This window comes from Lathamus discolor, chromosome 6 (assembly GCF_037157495.1).
Source record: "Lathamus discolor isolate bLatDis1 chromosome 6, bLatDis1.hap1, whole genome shotgun sequence".
Classification (NCBI taxonomy): Eukaryota; Metazoa; Chordata; class Aves; order Psittaciformes; family Psittacidae; genus Lathamus; species Lathamus discolor.
The window spans coordinates 69,012,868-69,038,309 of NC_088889.1; the positions used below are offsets into that span (position 1 = coordinate 69,012,868).

At 43.5% G+C, this 25,442-nt stretch overlaps 1 protein-coding gene across 1 annotated transcript in view; it reads right to left on the reverse strand.

The window, feature by feature from the left end:
- Positions 1-387: 387 nt before the first annotated feature.
- SLC6A5 (solute carrier family 6 member 5) overlaps positions 388-25,442 on the reverse strand; it is a 39,935-nt gene continuing 14,880 nt past the window's right edge. The window contains exons 10-16 of the mRNA XM_065686063.1: positions 17,299-17,411; positions 16,898-17,029; positions 16,018-16,117; positions 9,050-9,150; positions 4,982-5,149; positions 1,565-1,619; positions 388-422 (exon numbers count right to left, since the gene is read on the reverse strand). Coding sequence (XP_065542135.1) covers positions 388-422; positions 1,565-1,619; positions 4,982-5,149; positions 9,050-9,150; positions 16,018-16,117; positions 16,898-17,029; positions 17,299-17,411 — 704 coding nt within the window. The remainder of the gene's footprint in view (positions 423-1,564; positions 1,620-4,981; positions 5,150-9,049; positions 9,151-16,017; positions 16,118-16,897; positions 17,030-17,298; positions 17,412-25,442) is intronic.

Below are 25,442 nucleotides of genomic sequence, written 5' to 3' on the forward strand. Positions count from 1 at the left end.
GAGAGGCCTAAAGCTATTTATCCTGACAAAAACACCAAATTCTCACTAAAGGTGCTGACTTAGGTTCCCTTCTTCAACCAGAGAGGGCCCCTCAGCGCTGTGTAGACACGGGAGCCAAATTTCCAGCTTGCCTTTATGGACCTTCTACACCAAACAGAGCATGGCTTCTCATACCTGCCTCTGCTAGGAAAATACAAGCCAGGATTAATGACAACAAGCCCCTCATTAAAATAGCAGACGAAGCAGAATTAAGGCAGAGAAGCTCACAGAAGGCTCCACTCTTTCTGCCGTGTGAAACAAGGACCAACAGAGCCCATGCAGTGGAGATTCAGGGCCAGCACAAGATGTTGCAAAATCTGCCCTCGCTTCACTTGTCCTGCGTGAGGATTAAAGGTCTCCAGCAGTGCTTAGAACTGGCAACACTAATTGCCCCATGAAAAAGGAAGTTCAGCAAAATGATTAATATATTTAATATACATATATATATGCACACAGAGAGAGAGAGAGAAAAGAAGTTAATTTGTGGAAGTGTAACATTAAGGTTTAGGTTTTGTTTTGTTTTCTTCAACAGGATGAAACAACACATCTACTGATCTATGGACACACATGAACTGAAGATTTACCTGAGACCCTGTAATATGAAGACAGATAAACAAAAGAAGGGTATAGAAATAGTCCCCAGAAAGAACATTTACTGGCTACTACAGTAGTGTGTGTGGGGAGGGAAAAAAACAGCTAAACTACTCTAAGCTCACCATCTCTACACTGATATTTATATAGACATAAAACATCACTAGTACACACTACATGAACACTGATCACTGTTAAAAAATATCATATACATATGTATAGGATATAACAAGATAGTTAAAGGTTACAAGGTTTGTCAATTATTGAAGATATATTTTTCTCCCTCATTCTAGTGCACTGACGATAAACTGGGATAATATTCTATTCAGGTAAATCAATGTACTTTTAGAAAGCTCTATTTTTACTCTGCCAGATAGGTAACATAATTATTGAAGTCTAGCATTCATATCACCACTTATATGTAATTTCTAAAATGTCATGTTTCAGAATGTCCTATTGCTATGCAGTGTTACAACAGCCATCTACTAAGCTGTCCTCTCCCCCCTGCCCTCCCATTTTGGATATCAAATGCTGCATCTGTATGGATGACTGCAGTGGCTAATTGTTGTGGGGTTTGGTGGGGGTTATTTAACGAAAATGTTTTAAATGCAAACAAAAGGAAAAAACCCAAAACAAAGAAAACAAACAAACAAAAAAAAAAAAAAAACCAAAAAAACCCCCAACAACCCACAAAAACCGAAAACCAACCCCTATGTACATTTCAGAGACTACCACTTTGAAGAATTTACGTACTATATGTATAATATATAGGCAAGTGGGGTTTCTGCTATTTCCCCATTGGTTGAAAGAGAAGAATACATCATCTAAAGTTTATGTAAAGAGGTTTAGAGGAGAATGAATGGGGACTCACAAAGTTGAACAGCACATCTAGCTTCTAATAACTGTTGCCAGGTGGTAACTAGACTACACTTACCACGATAAGAATACAAAGTTAGGCACAAATTATATGATGGCTTCTTGAGGAGATACTGTAAACAAAAGCAGAGAAACAAGGGAAACTACCTTCAGAGGAGTGAAGTGAATAAAACCACAGTTGCTGTTAATGTGGAGCAAGATTTCTGACTCTTTGTATTACTGAGGCATTTTTAACTGAAATGACAGATATCAAATTATCAGAAAAAACATACAACAGTTCTTTAAACAGTGATGCCCATACAAACACCTCAGTCTGGCACCATTCCCAAACGACTTCTAGACTCAAATGCAGTTTAGTCTCAGTCTCAGATCATTAGTTCTTGAAAATTTGCTTTCATTTTCTACTTGAAAAGATCAGATGGATTATAGTATTTCTGCTCTGGTCCCACATAGTGCTTTCTGGTGAGCTGCTTAAAGGGTCTCCACTTGCTTAAGATAACAAGTCCTCAAAGTTAGTATATATCATGCAAGAAGCACACAGACATGATCAGTCAAGGTCTGCTCTTACTGTAGGAAAAGTAACCATGCTTACTGTGAAAGCTTTCTGCTGAATTTGTACCAGGACTACAGGACAACCCTTCTTTGCTCACTTCCATCCCACCTCAGGGCTGAACTTCTCTTTGATTACACGGCTAAGAAGATCCTAGTCCTATCATAGCTACCTGTTACAAGGATGCTTGTGTGCAATGAATAAAATTCTGTACATAATTTCTTCAACACAATTTTTCTGTTGTGTTTATCCCTACATGTGTTTCCTGACAAAACCTGGTATGTCACCTGTTTCACAACATGCTTTTGGTATTTCGTCAGGTACAGAACACATCATGGGCATTACCTACACCTGGAAGTGGTCTACCTAGGTCTTCTCTATAGCATGCAACAGTAAGTCCTACTTTCCTAAGCAACCACTCAAGAAAAGAAGAGAAGAAATGGTGGGGAAAGAAAATGGAAAAAAGTATCAGAGAAGGTTGACAATGTTATTGCCACCCATGTAATAACTATTAGCATTGGGTCCCCAGTTCTATATCCTTCACTGGCAGTTTAAGTCCCAGGGAAGAGGTTCCCAGTGGATCAATCATATTCATGTAACGTTCACCGCGGTGCTTGGCCAAAAACGGACCCCAGTCAGGCTGTGGAGAACACACCAACTTGAGTCGCTGCAATGTGGGGGAGAGAAAAGAAAGTCTCATTTGAAGTTACCGAGCAGAATCATGACACAGAAGGAATGAGGATAGGCTCATTTAAGATTATGGATGATGGCCCTGCAATGCTCCACTGCTCAGTGTTTGTTTTGCACAAAGTTTGCAAGATTAATAGAGGATCAAGTGCCCAGACTTTAATTATACATTCTCCTCTGCACCATATGAGGGGAGCTCAGAACCACTGCTGCAGATTGCAAGGCTAACTTACTGAAGGACATATGCACAATTACTTAGCCCAATGGTCTTAAGCAGTGGGTAACGGCATTAAAATAATTGGATTTCTGGTTTGCATATTTCCCAAAGGTACACAAATGACCAAAAAGAAGTACACTGCTATGAATGAACAAGGATTTTAATTTTGAGATGACAAAATGTTTCATTACTATCAGGGGGAAAAAAGAAAGAGGAGAACGTTAACCTGGAAAACAACAAAAATCTTCTCATCTTTCCACTGATTTCCTTATTGAATATATAATTTGATTGGTGCATTTACAGATAAAAAGGAAAGAAAACATATTTCTGATGACTTAAAAGGGAATAATTATATGTTTATTACCTAATAAAGTGAATCAGGCCTCTATATCAGTTATTTTAATCTCTGCTTAATTACCAGTTTGCAACTCTTACCTCCCAAATCAACCATAATAATGTTATGCAGCAGACTTGGTATTCAGGAAATACCAAGCTGCAGCTGAAATAGCTTCAACTAAAGTCCCTTCAAAATAGATCCAACTTTTTGATGTTTCTTTTGTTGCACTAGTAGAGGGGCAGTTAGGAGAGCACCATGTTTTTGCACCAGCACTACACATGTATGTTAGAAGATTTGAAGCAAAGCAATTTGTCTCAATGAGAGAAACCCATGAGACGATGAACAAGCAAGTCTAATTTCTCATCAGCTCGTTCCCAGCAGGAGCAGTTGTCTCCTGACCTGAGCACTCCAATATGCTCTACACAAGGCCTTAATGGCCCTTTAGACAAGTGGACTCATTGCCTAGTGCCAGGCATGTACTCAGATGGTGTGTCCCACCACTTAATATTAAATTCCCTTGCTCTATGTGAAGCAGAAAGGCATGCTCTTTTCCCTTAGGCATGTGTAGTGTGACATATTGAGAGACCAAAAAGATTACTCTCTTTTAGTACATTTTCTCTCCTTTTCATCTTTGAGGCATATAACAGCCCCGATGGGTTTTGCAGGAGAGCTGAACTGCAAAAGCAGCTATGGAAAAGGGGAGGCGAGCGTCTCTTCCTCATCCCAAGGAGGGAGCAGCACAAGCAGCATAAGCAGCATGCAGCAATGAGAAAGCAGATCTAAGAAAGCCTCAAAGGCCAAAAATAAGAGCATGGAACTTCTTTCAAAGACAAGGTGAAGGCAGCAGAGGGAGGAAATGCTGACATGAAAAAGGCATTGCCTGCAAAGAGCTGAGGAAGCAGTGGGATGAGACCAGCCGGGGAGCAGAGGGGATGGCAGCAGGATGACAGGCAGGGCCAGAGCACAGAAAGAGCGAGCAGAAAGGGGCTGCCACACTTCTGGAGCAATGGGGGAAGCAGCAAGAATCTGATTTTCAAAATAAACACAGGCAGCATAAAAATAAAGTGCCACCTGGAATTCTTTTTAAGCCCAGGTGCAAGAGAGGATCAGCTTATTCAAGAAAAATAAAGAGATGAAGAAGCAGGGGGGCAAAGGATTGCCAGGGAAGTTCTAAAATGAGTCATTTGAGCTGTAGAGCAGGAGGACTTTCCAATACATCTTATTACTGAATTTCATCAAGTGGCACAGACTCCTGCAGTGCATCCTGCATGATTCTGGTACCCGACCATCTCGCACCTTGCAAACAGGCAACTCCAGATAGATACCACCTTGCCCTGACTGCCAGGCTTGCTGCGACACGATATGCACCAGCAGTCAATGCTACGGGCTGCTTTTGCAGACTAGCAAAGCTAGAACAGCTTTCTCTCAATAACACCATACCAGGGCTCTGTAACCATTTCTATTTCCCATAAAAGCAATCACTTAATTTAGGAACAGGGAATAAAATGTCTGCATTTTAGGTCAACCGAGCATCTCTTTGCAACACAATAACTAGCTTATGAGAAAGATATCTAAGCACTATTAGACATTCAATATCACAAAAAAAAAAAAAAAAGTAGTATAAAATAAACTAGGCAGTCTCCTGCAACAGTATTTTTAAGCAGCAAAAAGACAGAATAATTACCTCAATAAATTTGCCTGGGGCTAGATGCATTTTTATCACAAACATAACTGGGATCCAGATAACTGAACAGGCCAGCATCAGCCATCCAAGCACCATGGACCAGCCTGGATAATGGTAAGCTCCATAAGTCATTGGTTCCCATTGGTAAAAACTGAAGCAAAGAATAAACTGGAAACAAGGAAGGAAAACAAATATGTTTGATAAAGCAAAACAAGCTGGTTATGCAGCAAATGGTGGGTATCCACACACAGGGCTGGTATGTATGGAATAAAAGTACATCCACCTGCAGCAGGGCATTGCCTTGAGCTCTACTAAACAAGTCAGAGTTTGAATCTAATGAGTTTCATGGAAATCTTGCAAAATCCCACAAAAATAACTTCATTTATGCTGGAAGAATTGATATTAGAAACCTGACCCTAGAGTAACATGCTTTATTACATGGTCTTTTGGCAGTTTTACCTAATGTGATTATGCTAAGTTACTCCATTTCACTTACTGTATGAACAGCAATACATCTACTTACATTGGTGCACAGTTCAGTAACTTTGGGGAAATGCCTGTGCTCACAATAATTGCACACAGAAGATTTATAGCAGTATAACCAGGTAAAAGCTCATATCAGAATGATTAGTTTTATGTGGAGTAATTGAAAGGCTAATATTAGACTACCCAAATTTATCAAATATTAGCTATACAGACACAATAACAGAAAATAATACATTGCTTGGCTTTGCCTGTTACCATTGCATGAAAGCTGAATTACAACTGGTCAGCGTCAATTTATTTCTCACCATAAGTTCACTAAATAGCACATTTGGAAGGAAGAACAACAAGACATGCACGTTCGAAGTGACCTCGTTTGCTTTCTGGTTTTGCTTTCTCTTTAAGAGACAACATAATTTCATATTCCCTACGTGTGATTATTGGCAGTAGGTAAGAGTGCAAGTCTGGCTGGGAAAGGAACCAAGCACTTTGCAGAAAGCCTTACAATTCCCTTCTGAAGTCTTAATAGTAGTATCTTGAAAATGACCATTGGAAGCAAAGCAGATTACAAAACCCATGTGTACATGCCTTCAGTTTTAACACTGCCCTCACAACAATAATAGACATTGCCTTATCCTAATAAATACAGATTAAGCTGGGCTATGTCTTCAAACATTCAAAAAGGGATTTGCAAACCGCACCTATATATTGCCACATCAAACACCAGTTGCCACTACCTAGGTAAGACAGATCTACCTGGTTTTCATGCACAGTAAAACTACACTTCAGTAAGGACAACTGGTAAAGAAAAACTATGTGGGAAAGTCCATCTTCATCATACCCATTGGAGAAATTGTTCTCATCACAGAAAATGTCTTTTCCTTGTATGTCAGGATTTTGTTCAGCTCACCAAAACTCACTAGTCCTTTCACACATAAATCCCTGTCTGAAAAAACTAAACATTTTCCAGTTTTCAGATAAAAAAAAATCCTTCATTCATGAATTAACAATGTCAACAAATTAGTCAAAGCACAACTTCTCTCGAAGAAGCGACACCAGAGGAGTAGAGCATCACTGCTTTGCTTCCTTACACCACCCAGCCAACACCACACTTCCCAGGATTTCTGAAAATACATGTATTTTGAAACTATAACTTTTTCTCTCTTGTACGTAATAATCTATGAACATTTGTGGGAACTATTTAGTACTGCTGCGAAATGATGAGGTTTTAAAACCCTACACAAATACTTAAGAGTTGGAGTTATTCAGTCTGGAGAAAAGAAGGCTCCAAGGAGACCTTAGAGCAGCGTCCAGTGCCTAAAGGGGCTACAAAAAATGTGGAGAAGGGCTTTGGACAAGGACTGTAGGGACAGGACACGGGGGAATGGCTTTAACCTGACAGAGGGGAGACTGAGATGTTATCTTAGGCAGAAGTTCTTCCCTGTGAGGGTGCTGAGGCCCTGGCATAGGTTGCCCAGAGAAGCTGTGGCTGCCCCATCCCTGGCAGTGTTCAAGGCCAGGTTGGACAGGGCTTGGAGCAACCTGGTCTAGTGGAAGGTATCCCTGCCTGTGGCAGGGGGTTGGAACTGGATGAGCTTTAAGGTCCTTTCCAACCCAAACCACTCTGTGATTCTATGAATAATCTTGCTGCACCTGGGGTCCATGCACTGGGGCTTTCAAGCTGAAGTCTGTGATCTTAAACGTCAAATACTGGTGAAAGACAGCTCAGAGACTTATCAAGCCAAAGGCTTTTGAAATGGCTTAAAGAATAATTTCATTCTTCTGCCCAAAACTGATATACAATTAGAGACTATATCTGAATTGAGGTTAACATAGTGTTAGAGAGCTAGATAGTAAAGGCAGATACAGTTATACTTTGATGCTTGGACGTGAAAAAACAAACATAAAATAGTGTTATGGAGCATGTGCCACCTCCTTGGTTAAGTAGGAGATCTGAACTCGGACTACAGCATCACGTCAGCGTTTGGGGTTCAAGTAGAAAGAAAAGAAAAATAAACAGAATACGACCTGCTTTAAGTCTAAACCCGGGTTTTCCCACCCTGGAGCCCGGGCAGGTCGATGCCGCTCCCCCGCCCCGCGGAGCGCAGGCAGCCGCTGTCCTGCAGCGCCACCTCCCGGCGCAGATTGGAAATAGCAGTTGTAATAAATTCACAGGCCGGTTAGAAGGGACTTCAATGCTCATCCAGTTCCAACCCCCTGCCACGGGCAGGGACACCTTCCACTAGACCAGGTTGCTCCAAGCCCCATCCAACCTGGCCTTGAACACTGCCAGGGATGGGGCAGCCACAGCTTCTCTGGGCACCCTGTGCCAGCGCCTCAGCACCCTCCCAGGGAAGAACTTCTGCCTAAGAGCTCATCTCAGTCTCCCCTCTGGCAGGTTAAAGCCATTCCCCCTTGTCCTGTCCCTGCAGTCCCTTTTAAAAAGAGCCCTTTGACCAGCTCTGAAGTCCTCAATACAGCAAAGACAATGACTTGTTGGAGAGTGTCCAGAGGAGGCCACAAAGACACTGAAGCATCTCTGCTATGGAGACAGGTGAGAAAGCTGGGCTTGTTCAGCCTGGAGAAGACTCTGGGAGATCTTACCACAGCCTTTCAGTTCTTAAAAGGGGCCTATAAGAAGGATGGGGAGAGACTTTTTAACAGGGCGTGTTGCAACAGGACAAAGGGTGATTGGTTTAAAATCATTCAGGCTGGATGCAAGACAAAAATTCTTTACAATGAGGGCAGTAAAATACTGGCACAGATTACCCAGAGAGGTGGTGGATGCTCCATCCCTGGAGACATTCAAGGACAGGCTGGATGTGGTTCTGATCTAACCGAAGATGTCTCTGCTCATTGCAGGAGGTGTTGGACTAGATGACCTCTGAAGGTCCCTTCCAGCCCAAACTGTTATATGATTCTGTAAGCCCCTCTCCAGATTTCTTGTCAGCCCCTTTAGGCACTGGAAGCTTCTCTGAGGTCTCCCCAGACCCTTCTCTTCCCCAGACTGAATAAGCCTTTTTTCCTCTTTTTTCTTTCTTTTCTTTTTTTTTTTTTTTTTAGAGAAACTGAATGGATTTCTATTTGTTATTTCAAATATAACTGTATTGACCTTTGCAAAAATATCTCCAGCTTTGTGGCTAAAACTTTGTCACTCAGATTTTCACATAAGCCTTCCCAAAGGATGCCTCCCAGATCAGTTTAGGACTCAATAGAACGGAACAGAGATCGTGTCACTTCCATTCCTGTGCTACGTGTATACATACATACATACATGTTACATGCACACACATGCATTCAGTGGTCATCACTGATGTGCAATGGTACACCACACCAGCACTTTGCACACATGGGGAAAGGCTGCCATAGCAGCATGAGGATACTCACCACCCCTCTCCACCAAAAACACCATCACTTCTGCTGTGTCTCATTTACTACACACACATGCAAGAACACGTGCACACACATACATGTACGGCTAGGTATCTGCACCCAAGATGTAATTACCACCCTTAAGAAGCCATAGGAAACAGGAAGAAACAACAAAGCTCTTTGGAGAAGACATTAAATAAACCTTTTACTTACTGTTAAAATAGTTGGAGTCACAAATGCCCAACAGACTCTCCAGAATTTGCTTGGCTTAAATCCAATCATCATTTCTATATCTTCACAAAATCTTTGTAATCCTGTGAATAGCAAACATACACGCAATTAGGTGCGAAAGAAGCCAGCTGGAATTTGCTAGGAGGTTCTGGTGGCCTCCTTCATATCTAATTACAAAAAAAAACCTTTGACTTTTTGGTTGAAAACTTCAATGAAGGATCTAACCACACAGTAAAATATGAGACTTTTACAGTGGGAACATTTCCAATAAAATATTTCATTTCCTACGGATTAAAGCAAAATTGAGCTTTTACACAGAGATTAAGCATTCAGTATGCTTTGGGTTGAAGTGTTAATAGTATAGACTGGTTAGCTGCAGTTATAGGATCACAGAACCATAGAATGGTTTGGGTTGGAAAGGACCTTAAAGCTCATCCAGTTCCAAGCCACGGGCAGGGACACCTTCCACTAAACCAGGTTGCTCCAAGACCCGTCCAATCTGGCCCTGAACACTGCCAGGGATGGGGCAGCCGCAGCTTCTCTGGGCAACCTGTGCCAGCGCCTCACCACCCTCACAGGGAACAGCTTCTGCCTAAGAGCTCATCTCAGTTTCCCCTGTCAGGTTAAAGCCATTCCCTCTTGTCCTGTACCTACAGGCCTCTGTCAAAAGCTTCTCTCTGGCTTTCACATGTTTTTATGTGTATACTTACTATATTTCAATGTGAAGATGAACCTTATTAGTATCTATATAACTGTTTCAGCATAGACAATATCTGAGCTTCTCTACACCTGTGATATGGCTGGGGTAAAACTGTGTCACTTGACACTGAAACTGAGAACATCCTATTACTTTTCAACTGATACGTAAGCAATACTTGGAACGACTAGGGAGCACCTATAAATATTTTACATTCTATTCAATGTTCTTTGAACAGATCGACTGGTTAATTCTTCAGATTATTGTAATGATTGCAGCTATAAAGTTACTTGAGTTAATAAAACAGGCAAGATTGAAAAATGGTATTTTGGCCCCCTCTGCAGTTATCTCCTGCCTTTCAGCCTTGGTCTGCAGAACTGTTTAGGTGAATGGCCCCTGCTCACTTCAGCTATTAATAATTTACCCAAAAGTAATAAAAACAAAATTGAAATTTATTCCAGCTTTTCTAGTGATGACAAGAAAAGAGGTCTGGGGTCCAAGGCCAAGCTCATTTCTTACAAGAACATTTCAAATTTAGGACATTTTATCTGATAAAGTAGGTGATCATCTCTGTCATTTAAGGTTCACACAACATTGTTCTACAGCATTTAGTCCTTTATGATGTGGGCATGGAGATGGAGCTTAAACAGTTGAGAGAAGTCATAGAGTAAGGGAAGAAATACTTGGAACATAAGTAATAAACTGCTTGACATTTTATTTCCCTTAGAGCCAACCACTGCAGCTGCCAAAGAAGGGACAATCCCCACGTTTGGCCCATCTAATTTTAAAAGCCTTTCTGTTGATATCAAGGAGAACTAAATCTATCCACATGACTGTTCCAAGAATTAAGAAGGTAAAATACAGCAGTGGTTCATTATTCAGCATCTTCTACTGCACCTCTAAGAAAGCAGCAGAGCTGGATGGAGCTAGGGCGGAGGGGGAGCATAGAGTAACCCAGCTCAGGCAGATAGTATGTCAGAGAAAAGCTCAAGAACTGTGTTATGATAAGAAATAGAGATGAAAATGGGAGATGCTCACACAGCAATCATCCCTGCAGTGCGCTGTGGTGGGAACAAAACTAATTTGAAACTAATTGCAGGGATGGGCTGAAGGGTCTTTCCATGAGTATAAAGCTCACTCGAGTGCCTCTACTTCACCAAAGGAGGTAGACCTAACTGGATAGCTACCAAGAGCCTCTGTCTCCAAGATTCATGCAAGCTTCATGCAAATCTGCACACATTTGTTTTAAATCCAATTAAAAAATGTAGTTCCTTCTTGGAATCAGCAGTCGATATTCACAGTTAAAGGCGCTTTTGATATTGGCAGTCAGATGCGTGTAAGTGGATACAGGGATTAAACCATACTCATCTCTTTCCCAGTGAAACACTGAAAACAGGTTCTTCCAGTTGCACAGAAAAATGCAAAGAATGCTTTAGTTAAGAGAATGCAAATTAAATCTTGGTATATTCATTCTCCCTCTCAGATCAGTCGGGCCTGCTGAATAACTTTGGGACATAAACAATAAAGATCTTATGTATCTCAATTTTCACTCTCTGAAGCAGGATGATGTATTCACAAGTGCTTGCAGATAGAAAATCCATTAAAAAGGGGAATGCAAACCCAGGGCAGACAACTACTTCAGTATTCTGCTACAGGTGAAGCATTCAAAATTGCTGACACTTCCTACAAATACTCTGCAGCAGTTACCACTCACTCTGACAATGAACCTTCCCCACAACAGACTGTCGAAAAACAGACCTAGAAGAAACATTAACAAAGCTCAGATAACATGTTTTCAGTTTCCAAATTTCACATTTCAAAATGCAGTGATGGAAATGATGCTGATGATTGAATTAATCCCACAGCTCTAAGCTATTCTTTACCAATCATGCATCATCATCTAAACATTACTATACCAGCATACGAAACAAGAATTATTGGACTGAATTATGTAGCACTGACTCTCCTGAAAAATAAGTGATAGCAAGGAAACAAACAAGCATGCCTCTCTTGAATTTCAAAATCTCAACAAGCCCAGCAAGCAGAACATGTAACAAGGATTAAAGACAGATTTATTTCTTCATAAAAGCACCTGCTGCTATTGTGCCAACCTACTGGCCATGAAGAGTACAAGTACAAAAAGAAAGGTGTCAGTGGAGTGTAAAACAGCAATTGCCAGAGCTTGAAAATACATTATACTCATTTTAAGCACTGCTTGAAGGAATGTAACAAGAACAGCAGCTTTGCTTGTATTTGCAACATGAAAATCACTAATGTACAAGCTGTATTCTTATCAACAGTTTTTATAACGAAACTTTAATGCAGTAGAAGTAGCTATGATGTATTACTCGGGCAGATACTGATTGTAAAGTAAATCTTGCCTATTTTGTGTAAAAGACTGAAAGCACTGTAGTCTAGCAAAAGGTTAATTGCAGGTAATAATCTTGGCAATAGTTTACAGCAAAGAATTTATTAACATCTGCTGATCAACAATCAGGTGGTCCAGAAAGCATGGAAAGAATGATTTGTAATTTGTCAAATCTTTTCCAAATCTGATTACATCAAAGTTGTATCTAACTAAAAAAAAAAAAAAAAAAAAAAAAAAAAGCCTTCTCTGCTATTCAAGCCCTTCCTTTGCAGTGCTACAACTGCTTCTGTATTATTTTATGGTTTTCATAAAAATTAGTGCTTTAAGGGATACTGATATTTTGGGGCAAAGCAGGCATGAGCCAGAGCAATTTTGCTTAGAAGCCGAATAAGATGTCCCACAAAGGCAGGTTTGTAGTGCTTCTGCCACACAGCGTTCAGAGGAGGAACAGAGCTATTTGCTCCCTATTTACCTTCATCCTTGTTTTAAAAAGCATATGGAGCAAAGAAATTCTACAGATTTCAGTAGTTTGGGGGTTATTTAAGAATATTCTAAGCAAGGGATTTTTATCTTGCACATCAATGGTAATGGCTGTAAAGAGGGCAATCTTTTTGGCACAGATCAGGTAGATACTGTAGATACTGCTGGCAAGGAAAAGTGACAACAAGAATCACAGAATCACAGAATCCCAAGGGTTGGAAGGGACCTCAAAAGATCATCTAGTCCAACCCCCCCACAAGAGCAGGGTAACCTACAGTACATCACACAGGAACTTGTCCAGGCGGGCCTTGAATATCTCCAGTGTAGGAGACTCCACAACCCCCCTGGGCAACCTGTTCCAGTGCTCTGTCACTCTTACAGTAAAGAAGTTCTTCCTGATGTTAACTTGGAACTTCCTATGCTCCAGTTTACACCCATTGCCCCTTGTCCTATCACTGGATATCACTGAAAAAAGCCTAGCTCCATCATCCTGACACCTACCCTTTACATATTTGTAAACATTGATGAGGTCACCCCTCAGTCTCCTCTTCTCCAAGCTAAAGAGACCCAGCTCCCTCAGCCTCTCCTCATAAGGGAGATGTTCCACTCCCTTAATCATCTTTGTGGCTCTGCGCTGGACTCCTTCAAGCAATTCCCTGTCCTTCTTGAACAGAGGGGCCCAGAACTGGACGCAATATTCCAGATGCGGCCTCACCAAGGCTGACTAGAGGGGGAGGAGAACCTCTCTTGACCTACTAACCACACCCTTTCTAATGCACCCTAAGATGCCATTTGCCTTCTTGGCCACAAGAGCACATTGCTGGCTCATGGTCATCCTCCTATCCACCAGGACCCCCAGGTCCCTTTCCCCTTCGCTACTTTCCAGCAGGTCAACCCCCAACCTGTACTGGTACATGGGGTTGTTCTTCCCCAGATGCAAGACTCTACACTTGCCCTTGTTAAATTTCATCAAGTTTCTCCCCGCCCAACTCTCCAGCCTGTCCAGGTCTCGCTGAATGGCAGCACAGCCTTCTGGTGTGTCAGCCACTCCTCCCAGTTTTGTGTCATCAGCAAACTTGCTGAGGGTACACTCAGTTCCCTCATCCAGGTCATTGATGAAAATATTAAACAGCACCGGTCCCAGCACCGACCCCTGAGGGACTCCACTAGTCACAGACCTCCAGCTAGATTCTGCGCCATTGACCACAACTCTCTGCCTTCTTCCTTTCAACCAGTTCTCGATCCACCTCACTACTTGATCGTCAAGCCCACACTTCTTTAGCTTATCTATGAGGATGCTGTGGGAGACAGTATCAAATGCCTTACTGAAATCAAGAAAAACTACATCTACCGCTCTACCATCATCCCTCCACCTAGTCACTTCCTCATAGAAGGCTATAAGGTTGGTCATACATGACTTCCCCCTCATAAAACCATGTTGGCTGTTCTTAATGACCCCCTCATCCTTGACAAGAAACCCTTAGACTCTTCTTGAGCATTCCTACTCACTATCTTTTATGGAATCATACTGATTTTAAGAAAGCTGGGAACTGGAGAGGGACTTGTCATCAGGGACTGTAGCAATAGGACAAAGGGTAATGGGTTTAAACTTAAAAAGGGGAAGTTCAGGTTAGATCTTAGGCGGAAGTTCTTCCCTGTGCGGGTGGTGAGGCGCTGGCACAGGTTGCCCAGAGAAGCTGTGGCTGCCCCATCCCTGGCAGTGTTCAAGCCCAGGTTGGACGGGGCTTGGAGAAACCTGGTGTAGTTGAAGGTGTCCCCCTCCATAGCAGGGGGTTGGAACTGGATGAGCTTTAAGGTCCTTTCAAACCCAAACCACTCTGTGATTAATTGGGAACTACAATAACCAGACACTAATGACTCAGATGGCACTTACCCAGTGGTGTTTTCCACAGGAATGGGTAAATGCTAAACCTGGTGCTAACTGGGGGGAAGGAATGGGCAAACCTCGCATATCTTCATGGAAACCACAGCACAGAGCAATGGCACAACTTGCCAGCACTGATCTTCAGACCAGGAGTTCTGCTAAATAATCCCCAAAATCTTGACTCCACTTTAGGAGATATCTCAAAGCATTACACTCAGGTCCTTTGAGAAGACATGTTGACTGTAAAGCTGATTCAAATTACCAATATCACTTCACTCAAAGAGTTGACACTTCTAAACCCACTCTAATACTTACATTTCAGGGACATAAAAAGCAACAAGCATTTTGATCAACCAAAACATGACTGCTCTAAATCAAGTTTTCTCTTGGTGTTTTGACTTTTTCCATTGTATTCTGTAACATTTCCTCCCTAGCTTACAACCATTGAGGCCTGCCCACGGGACTGGATGGCAGCAGAGATAAAATACACTGCTGTATTTCCATGAAATTAGAGAAAACAAGGAAGGGCTGACTCCCTGTCTTGTCTATAACATTCATTTCTCAAGTAAGAGCAAGAATTTCTTCATGTTTTGAATTATGTATGATTTTTAATGCACTTACATTACAGAGTGGACCCCATAACATAGGTAGATCTAAGTATCTAGCGCACAGGACTAGAACCTAATATCATGATGCCGTATATGCACCCCCAACAGAATATCTTGGGATTGTTTATGTCTAGCTGATACAAAAGATATAATTCATTCCTGGTCACTTTAATGGCCTTATCTTTGTCACCTTTAACACTGCCATTCAAATCTCCCTTTGCTTTTGAAGGAAAGTCTTAAGTGGCACCACCACGCTCCAGATATAAATTCCTCATCTGTTACGTAGGGAGACCTTCACATTTCCTATTACAACCATCTGAGATCACACAGTTCCGAGAATCCATCTCCTGAAAGCAGGTCAAGTTTGGGAGCAAATCACCATTTGGTATCAACTGATATAGCTACAGTAGCATCAGTAATGGCACTGCTGAGGATCTTCCTTATAATTTGATGTACGTGAACATGGATCAATATAACTGATGCTGCCACTGAGCATACTTAGTCTGAATAGCTGCATAGTTTTGATGCTGTGTTACAGACAGATGGGCTAAAGGGAAAAATGGATGTGTACATGGAAAACAAATCCTTCAAAAGTTGTTAAATGCAAAGATACCACTGGCTTAAGACATCTGTGACCCTAAACCTTTGGAGTGGGAAAAGCTGATGGAAAAGCACCACTAAATGCTTGGGGTAGTCTTATACTCATCTCTAAGCACTGGCTTTAAGCTATTGGTGGGCAAAGGACCTTAGACCATATGAAATTCTTTTACATACATGTATTTAAAGGAATCCTAAAGTAATGAAGTCCCATTATGCTTCCAGTCAAAATAACAGAATCCTAAGGCTTTTTGTTAAAAAAGCTAACATGCTAAAATGTTACATAGATTGTCCAACAGCAGTATTTTTTCTTACCATATATATAGGAAACTCCAACCAGCTCAAAGATGGCAATGATGACAAGAGAGTAAGAAGCTGCATAAGTGTCCACAAGCTGTAACATGTACATTCCACCCTAAAGAAAGAGAAGAGCCATTATTAGTGGCATATAGCTGGTATCTCTCCATGTGTGACAACTGTAACTGATGCTGAGGCTGACAAAATGGATGGGAGCAGGACACAAGGTGCTTTATTCCAAGTAACACTGACTGGACACTCTAGACTTGCATGACAGTTTCTTCCTTCAGGGCACAACTTAGGCAGCATAAGCAGCGTAATTCAAGTGAGGGAAGGACTGAATTCATCTTAGGCTTTAGAATAGGAAAGCTGCCCTGCTAGGTGATGAGGTGAGGGTAAAAAAATAAAGAAAAAGTGATTAATGAAATAGCAAGATAGATTTTGTGCATCTCCTCTTGAAATTGCTGAAAGTTCATAATGCTGGAGGAATTGGTAGACAAAAGACACTGAAGACTATCAACAGTAGATGAGAATTTAATTATTAACTCCACAGTCTGCCAAGACTATCAGTATATATGTTATCTGTGAGGGAAGGCACCCAAAACTGGTGTGCATGCTTATGTGACATACAAAGATTATAGTTAAATGAATACTTAATTTACATTACTGCTTTGGAGATGTTTGGCTGGAGAAAATCATAGAAGTCTGATTCACAGAAAGATGTCAACAGCAAAGTCTTTTTCTCCATAACAAAAAATGAGGCTTTCAGACTCACCCAGTGAGTTCAGCTTAATCTTCAGCAGAATTCAGCTTTGTCTTTTGCAAATTGTGGAGGAAGAGAACGGCCACCAGAGGGGGACTGGGAACAGACAATGGTGCTCAAAAACAGTATTATTACCTGAGTGATCATAGGAAATCCCATGATGAAAAAGGAGATGCAGCACCCAAGAGTGAACAGTGGCTTGTGCGTACGCAAGTATTTGGGGAACTCATCCGAAACAGAAGTCACTATAGTCTCGATAGTGGCAAACTGAAACACAAAAGGATTCATTGTACACAAAGTGGTACAGCTGGATTAAATGGGATTTTAACAGAGTATTTTGAATCCTAGGCATGAAATGCACAGATGTCAATGCCAAAGCTTCACCCAAGTTAGTTCAGCATTGACGGCCTTACTTCTTTCCTCTTTTTGAAAAGCAGTTCACGGACGATATGGAAAACAGTGATTAATCTCATGGTCCTCCAAACAAATGAATAGGAAAAACAAGAGGAAAAGAATAGAAAACAAAAACAGTTTACCATAGTGTCCAATCCAAGAGTCAGTAGCATCAAAAAGAATATTATAGCCCAGAATGGTGAGAGGGGAAGCCTAGTTAAGGCTTCTGGGTAAACCACGAAAGCAATTCCAGGACCTAGAAATCAGAAAAATAAAGGCTGTGATATCTTGCATGCTGAGTGAACAGAAAAGAGGGAGATATGAAGAGTCATGTTTCAGTCTAGTACATTATTAGTTAGCTTGATAAAAGTAAAAAAGATCAGATTCCGTCTCTCCTGTTTACAGAAAGATTTAACCATTACAGGATTGAGCCTCACATGATAGATTTCTGTTTTGACTGTTTCAAAACACTCATACGCTTCTGCTTTCCAAGCTCCAGAATAGATATGTGACCAGTATACTCCTATACTGATCCAAATAGGAAAAATACACAAAAATTGTGTACTGAACCTGTGTTTCTTTCCTGCTCTGGTATCAAATTCCTGCCGCTGTCCCTTCTTATTAGCAATCCAGCCTTAGATCAGCACAGCAGTCACCCACACCTCGGGGCCACAGGGAACGGAAGAGAAAATCATAAAATCAATCATAGGATAGTTAGGGTTGAAAGAACTCTAAGATCATCCAGTTCCAACCCCCCTGCCAAGAGCAGGGATGCCTCACACTAGTCCATGTCACCCAAAGCTCTGTCCAGCCTGGCCTTGAACTCCGCTAGGGATGAAGCATTTACCGCTTCTTTGGGCAACATGTTCCGGTGCCTCACCACCCTCACAGTAGAGTATCTAACCTGAACTTCCTCTCTTTAAGTTTAAACCCATTCCCCCTTGTCTTATCACTACAGTCCCTAATGAAGAGTCCCTCCCCAGCATCCCTATAGGCCCCCTTCAGATACTGGAAGGCTACTATGAGGTCTCCCTGCAGCCTTCTCTTCTCAAGGCTGAACAGGCCCCATTTTCTCAGCCTGTCTTCATACAGGAGGCCCTCCAACCCCTGATCATCCTCGTGGCCCTCCTTTGGTTTTCCTCCAACAACTCCACGTCCTTCTTATGCTGAGGACACTGGAACTGTACACAATACTCCAAGTGGGGTCTCACTGGAGTGGAGCAGAGTAGAGGGGCAGGATCACCTCCTTCGACCTGCTGGTCACGCTCCTTTAGATGCAGCCCAGGATACGGTTGGCTTTCTGGGCTGCGAGCACACACTGAAGCCAGCTCATGTTCATTTTCTCATCGACCAACACCAAGTCCTTCTCCGCAGGGCTGCTCTGAATCACTTCTCCACCCAACATGTAGATGTGCTTGAGATCCCCCCAAACCAGGTCTTGGACTTTGTACTTCACACTGTTGAACTTCATGATGTTAGCATTGGCCCACCTCACAAGTGTGTCAAGGTCCCTCTGGATGGCATCCCTTCCCTGCAGTGCATCAACCAAATGACACAGCTTGGGGTCATCGGCAAACTTGCTGAGGGCGCACTTAATCCCACTGTCCATGTCAGAGACAAAGATGTTAAACAAGACCGGTCCCAACACCGATCCCTGAGGGACACCACTCGTTACTGGTCTCCAGCCAGACATTGAGCCACTGATCACAACTCTGCGTGCAGCTGTCCAGCCAGAACTTTATCCACCAAGTGGTCCACCTATCAAATTGATATCTCTCCAATTTAGAGACAAGGATGTCATGTGGGACAGTGTCGAACGCTTTGCACAAGTCCAGGTAGATGACATCAAGTGCTCTACCGCTGTCCATCAGTTCCATAGCCCCATCATAGAAGGCTACCAAATTGGTCAGGCAGGATTTCCCCTTAGTGAAGCCATGCTGGCTGTCACCAAGCACCTTGTTGTTTTTCATGTGCCTTAGCATACCTTCCAGGAGAATGTGCTCCAAGATTTTGCCAGGCACAGAGGTGAGACTGACTGGTCTGTAGTTCCCTGGGTCTTCCATTTTCCCCTTCTTGAAAATGGGGGTTATATTTCCCTTTTTCCAGTCATCGGGAACTTCCCCTGACTGCCATGATTTTTCAAATATGATGGTCAGTGGCATAGCAACTTCATTTGCCAGCTCCTTCAGGACTCGAGTATGGATTTCATCGGGTCACATGGACTTGTGCATGTTCAGATTTTTAAGATGGTCTCGAACCAGATCCTCTCCTACAGTGGGCCCAAGGTTTTCATTCTCACAGTCCCTGCATCTGCCTTCCAAGACTTGGGTGGTGGTGGCATTTGCCAGTGAAGACTGAGGCAAAGAAGTCATTAAGAACCTCAGCCTTCTCCAAATCCACGGTAGTCAGTTTTCCCAATAGCTTCTGGAAAGAGCCCACATTATCCCTAGCGTGTCTTTTGTTTGCAACATAGCTATAGAAGCCCTTCCTACTATCTTTCACATCCCCGGTCAGACTCAGTTCTAACTGGCCCTCAGCTTTCCTAACTTGGTCCGTAGCTTCCCGGACAACATCCGTGTATTCTTCCCAGGCCACCTGTCCTCACTTCCACCTTCTATAAGGCTCTGTTTTCCCCTCTAAGTTTGCTCAGCAGCTCCTTATCCATCCATGGAGGCCTCCTGGCCCTCCTGATGCATTTCCTTCTAGTCCAGACACAACAGTCCTGAGCTTGGAGCAGGTGATCCTTGGATATCAATCAACAGTCTTGGCTGCCCCTGCCCTCTAGGGATTCATCCCATGGCACCTTACTGAGCAGGTTCCTGAAGAGGCCAAAGCCTGCTCTCTTGAAGGCCAGGGCAGTGAGCTTGCTGCACGCTCTTCTCACTGTCCTGAGGATCTCAAACTCAACCATCTCATGACCACTGCAGCCAAGGCTGCCTTGGAGTATCACATTCCCAACCAGTCCCTCCCTTTTGGTGAGCACGAGGTCAAGCATGGCACCTCTGCTTGTCGGTTCCTCTGTTACTTGCAAGAGAAAGCTGTCTTCCACACAATCGAGGAACCTCCTGGATTGCTTGTGCCGGGCTGGGCCGTACCGTCCCTCAAACAGATATCAGGTTGAAGTCCCCCATGAGGACAAGGGCCTGCGAGCATGAGGCTGTTCCTATCTGTCTATAGAGAGCTTCATCCACAGAGTCCTCCTAATCAGGTGGCCTGCAACAGATCCCCACAGAACCCATCACAGTTCTCCCTTTGACGCTAACCCACAAGCTCTCTGTTGGCTCTTCACCCAACCCCAGGAAGAGTTCCATACTTTCCAGCCTATCATTGACATAAATAGCTACTTCCTCTCCTCATCCGCTGGGCCTTTCTTTTCTAAAAAGGTTATGACCTTCCATTCCAACACCCCAACCACCGGAGCCATCCCACCGTGTTTCTGTGATCCCAACAATGTCATATCCCCATATGCCTATGCACTTATCTAATTCCTCTTCTTTATCCCCCACAATACAGGCATTTGTATAGAGGCATCTGAGCAGAGTTTCAAATGAAGCTGACCCATTACATGGAGCAGCTGAAGTAGCTGTTCATTGCTCCAAGCATTTATTACAGGTGCTGGCAACTGACTGGGAGTGTTGGGATGTAATGGTGCCCTCCTCCCCCCAACACATCTAGTTTAAAACTGCCTTGACCAGCCTGGTAAGCCTCCTACTAAAGCAGTTCTTCCCCTTCTTTGTCAGACCAGCTCCACTAGCCTTCAGTACCTGGCCTCTCAAATTGAGTCCAATGTTCTAAATACCCAAACCGCTGACTATGGTACCACTGTTCTAACCTGCCAAATCTGCCTGGCCTTTTCAAGGTCCTCCCCTTCGACCTGGAGGATTAGCTATCTGAGCACCAGAGCCTCTAATCCCCTTTCCCAGGGCTCTCTTATCCTTCTTAATTATTCCCAAGATACTGCTGTACCTATCACTAGCACCCACATGGACCACAAGAAGTGGGTAATAGTCGGTGGGACTTTTCAGTCCCACTAGTCAGACTAGAGCAGGCAGCCTCTCTGCAACATCCCTGATCCATGCCCCTGGTAGGCAACACACCTCCCTCGAGACGGGTCAGACCGACAGATGGGTGCCTCTGCGCCTGTCAAGAGTCCCCTACTACTGTGACCTGCTGCTTTTTCCTGGCAGCACCAGCAGTGATCCTTAGCGCTGCGTCCCCCGGTTGTTCATGGTGTGACGTGTTTCCTCATCAGCCCCCGGCAGGACAGCAAAGTGGTTCTGGGTGGGGACATCAGATTTTGGAGGAAGCCCCTTGCTTTAATTGGCCTCTTCCTCCCTTTTTTGATGTTTTGCGTTTCGTTACCAGCTCCCAGCTTCCTGCATTAGCACCCTCCTTTTCTATATGAGCTACGATGGACGCTTGTGTCCCCTGCGCAGTCTGGGCCCGAAGCGAGCCGTCCAGATCCCTCTCAGCTTCCCTGACGCCTTTTAGCTGACAGCGTCCCGCAGCTCAGCCCCTGCGGCAGGCGGACCTCCACCAGGGCGCACCGAGGGCAGCCCTGCCCACTGCGCACCCTGGCCTCAGGGCAGGCGCTCTCTGCACTCCGAGCTGTGCGCTGCAGCCTCCCCTCTCATCGGCTCTGTGTGGGTGCGAACGCTGCCGCCTCCAGGGCAGCCAGGACAGAGCTCCCAGGCAGGGCCCTGACCCTGAGGCGGGCGCCCACTGTCCTCTGCTGCCGGCGCCAGCTCCCGCTGAGAGCTCCCTCCGTGGCTCTTGCCAAGCAGGATCGAGACACCTGCGCACTGCGCTTTCCCGCACTCCAGTGTTGAAGGCGTACTCTCTGGAGATACCTCGGCAAAATACTCTTCTTTAACTCATCAGCACACAGTCAAATGAGACGGACAGAATGTAACAGAGGGACAGAGCTGCTGACAACAGACACAAGGTAATCACTACCATGAATCTAAAAAAATCCACAAGAAATTCTGAAGTAACACACAGCGGGAAAAATTAGATGGAACTTTTCAAACCTTATCCAGGAATTTTCTTTTCTTTGTTGGTTTCATATCTTGGGCTATAATTTATACTGACTGTGAGAAAAAAGTTTTTACAAATCTGCTTAGGTTTGCCTGGGAGAAAAGGCTGCAGGAATGTAGTAGCAGTGTTACAGCAGATGGCACTTCTTCCCTATTTATCCCAGCTAATGGAGAACCCACTTAGAACACACTGAAGGATGTTTGCTGTCAGGCAAGATACAAATTAGAGTCCAGTTGTACTGGTGCCATGCCCCCATGCCATGAGAAGGGACTCCAAGCTCACTCTGTCCTGGTCATTTCTAACCTAGATTATTGTATCCCATTTCCTACAATCCTCCACGTTGTTTCTGTTTCAGAGGGAACTGCTGCTTTCTCACACACCAAGAAAGTTACAGCACATGTCAAATAATCTCCATGGGCAACTCATCAAGTGTTTGGTGGCTCCTTCTGAACAGTAGACATTTGTTAACACAATAAAACAAAACAAAACCCCAAACAACACAGCACATGACTCAGTAAGTGTTGCTGCCTTTAAAACATGCTGCAGAAAAATTGCTTTCTGGAATAGGAAGGTGCGTGTAGAACTACTACGTATTCACGAGCACGTTCTTTCATCTCTTGATTAAAGTTTTCTTTTTGGCTATTAGGGATAAGGGCTCTGTTTGTGCTAGCTTCCTTCATGTAGAAGCTTAAATAAGTGTTGGAATAATGAGTTCCCATTAATCAGTTTTAGGAAAAATTGAATTACAAAACATGAAACTGCACATATCTCCAGCTCAGCCCCTCAGAGCTCTCCAAGATATCCATGGCTGGAAGCATCCAGCCACAGGAAAACAGTCACAGAGAAACTGGCTCCCATCATCTCCATCTTTGGAGGCTTAGGTGGGTATGGAGTCTTCCTAAAATTCTATTAAAGCCAGGAAAACTCCAAAGGTTTGATATGTGTTGACATTAAAAAAGTTAAATGACCTTGAACTTTCATTTTAAATTACTCAGATTTTTCAACTGCACTATGTTCCCAATCAAATTGATAGTAGGAAAAAAGTTAGATTGTCTTACCTTTCTCTCCATAAGTGGTTTATTCACTCTCTTCCTACTGTACTTCCCTCTTTTAATACCTCACCCTCATGAAATATTTTTCAGTGGCCTCAAGAGGCTCTTACAAATGCACTGACAGCCCTGCAATAAGATTGCTAGCGACAGCTTTTTTCCCATCCCTTGGAACAGCTGCTGGAACAGCTGGAAACAGAACACTCCAGCCTGCAACTCGTTGCTCACCCAAAGGCCACCAACAAGCACTCAATAGAAGTGGGTTTGCGATTCCCTGTGCTAAGCATTATGTCATTGCCAAGGAGATGAACCAGCTGAACCAGTTTCCTCACCATCCCCAACAGCTATGTCTGTCTATCACCTCTCCATCCATTTCTCTGGAGCTTCAGCTTCACTCAAGCACATTTTCTTTGACTTTCATAAGGAGACAGGCTGAGAGAGCTGGGCTTGTTCAGCCTGGAGAAGAGAATGCTCCAGAGAGACCTTAGAGCAGCTTCCAGTGCCTAAAGGGGATGACAAGAAACCTGGAGAGAGGCTTTTACAAGGGCAGGCAGGGACAGGACAAGGAGGAATGGCTTTAAACTGACAGAGGGGAGACTGAGATGAGATCTCAGGCAGAAGTTCTTCCCTATGAGGGTGGTGAGGTCCTGGCAGAGGTTGCCCAGAGAAGCTGTGGCTGCCCCATCCCTGGCAGTGTTCAAGGCCAGGTTGGACAGGGCTTGGAGCAACCTGGTCTAGTGGAAGGTGTCCCTGACCATGGCATAGTTTTGGAGCTGAATGAGCTTTAAGCTCACTTCTGACTCAAACCAGTCTGGAATTCTGTAATGATCCTATGATGACTCTAACTCATTACAAGTGATTTCAGTGAGTCAGTGTGATTTAGATTTTGGGGTTAGTTTTGTTTGGGGTTTGCTTTTTTCAGGATGGAAGCTAAACCTAAACTGGAAATATTAATAGAAATATTATTCCTAGAGTACTTGGCCTCACACAGTTTTTCAACCATAATGGTCTAATCCATCCAGAAAATCAGCGCAACAGTAGAACTTTCCTGTTTCCTCCTATCCAAATGGAAGAGAAAAGAGAAGAGATGAGGCACTGCAGACTGAATTGATACCATATTAACTTGCAACTGCTGTATCCCTTACTACTTCCTATCAAAGAATAATTCACTAGCTGGCCATCTTATGAACTTCTCTCTCTCAGTTGAATCCACAGCACCATTAGCAGTCCATTGCAGCACATCTCAACTGCTCCATACCCCAGATAACTTGACTCCCAGTGACTGAACTGCAGCCCATGAGTTTCCCCTAACCTCAGTTGCTGGGCTGCCACATCATGACCAAAGGAGCTGCAGAAATTGCATGTCACCAGCATGTTTATTTGTATCTGAGATGCAAATTCTGTGGGATTATCCATGTTGCCATTTGAAGAGGAATAAGCAAAAGGGAACTAAAGAGCCCTTTCATTTTCTTAACTGGCAGCAACACCTTGTTCCCTCCTCTGCTGATGTCCTCTTGACACCTGTAGTAGCTGATTTCTAATGAACAATTAGAAACATTCTGAGAAAAAATATTTTTTGAGAAAAAAAAATGTGTTGCATGCTTCAACACCTCTTGTTCCAACAACTACAGGATTTCTGAGACCCCAGCTCAGGCTGTTTTCCAGTTAGCTCCCACATCATTGTCAACTGCAGATGAATCTTAATATCTTAGAATCACAGAATCATAGAATAGTTAGGGTTGGAAAGGACCTTAAGATCATCCAGTTCCAACCCCCCTGCCATGGGCAGGGACACCTCACACTAAACCATGTCACCCAAGGCTCTGTCCAACCTGGCCTTGAACACCACCAGGGTTAGAGCATTCACAACTTCCCTGGGAAACCCATTCCAGTGCCTCACCACCCTAACAGTAAAGAACTTCTTCCTTATATCCAATCTAAACTTCCCCTGTTTACGTTTTAACCCGTTACCCCTTGTCCTCTCACTACAGTCCTTAATGAAGAGTCTCTCCGCAGCATCCGTATAAGCCCCCTTCAGATACTGGAAGGCTGCTATGAGGTCCCCACGCAGCCTTCTCTTCTCCAGGCTGAACAGCCCCAACTTTCTCAGCCTGTCTTCATACGGAAGGTGCTCCAATCCCCTGATCATCCTCGTGGCCCTCCTCTAGACTTGTTCCAACAGTTCCATGTCCTTCTTATGC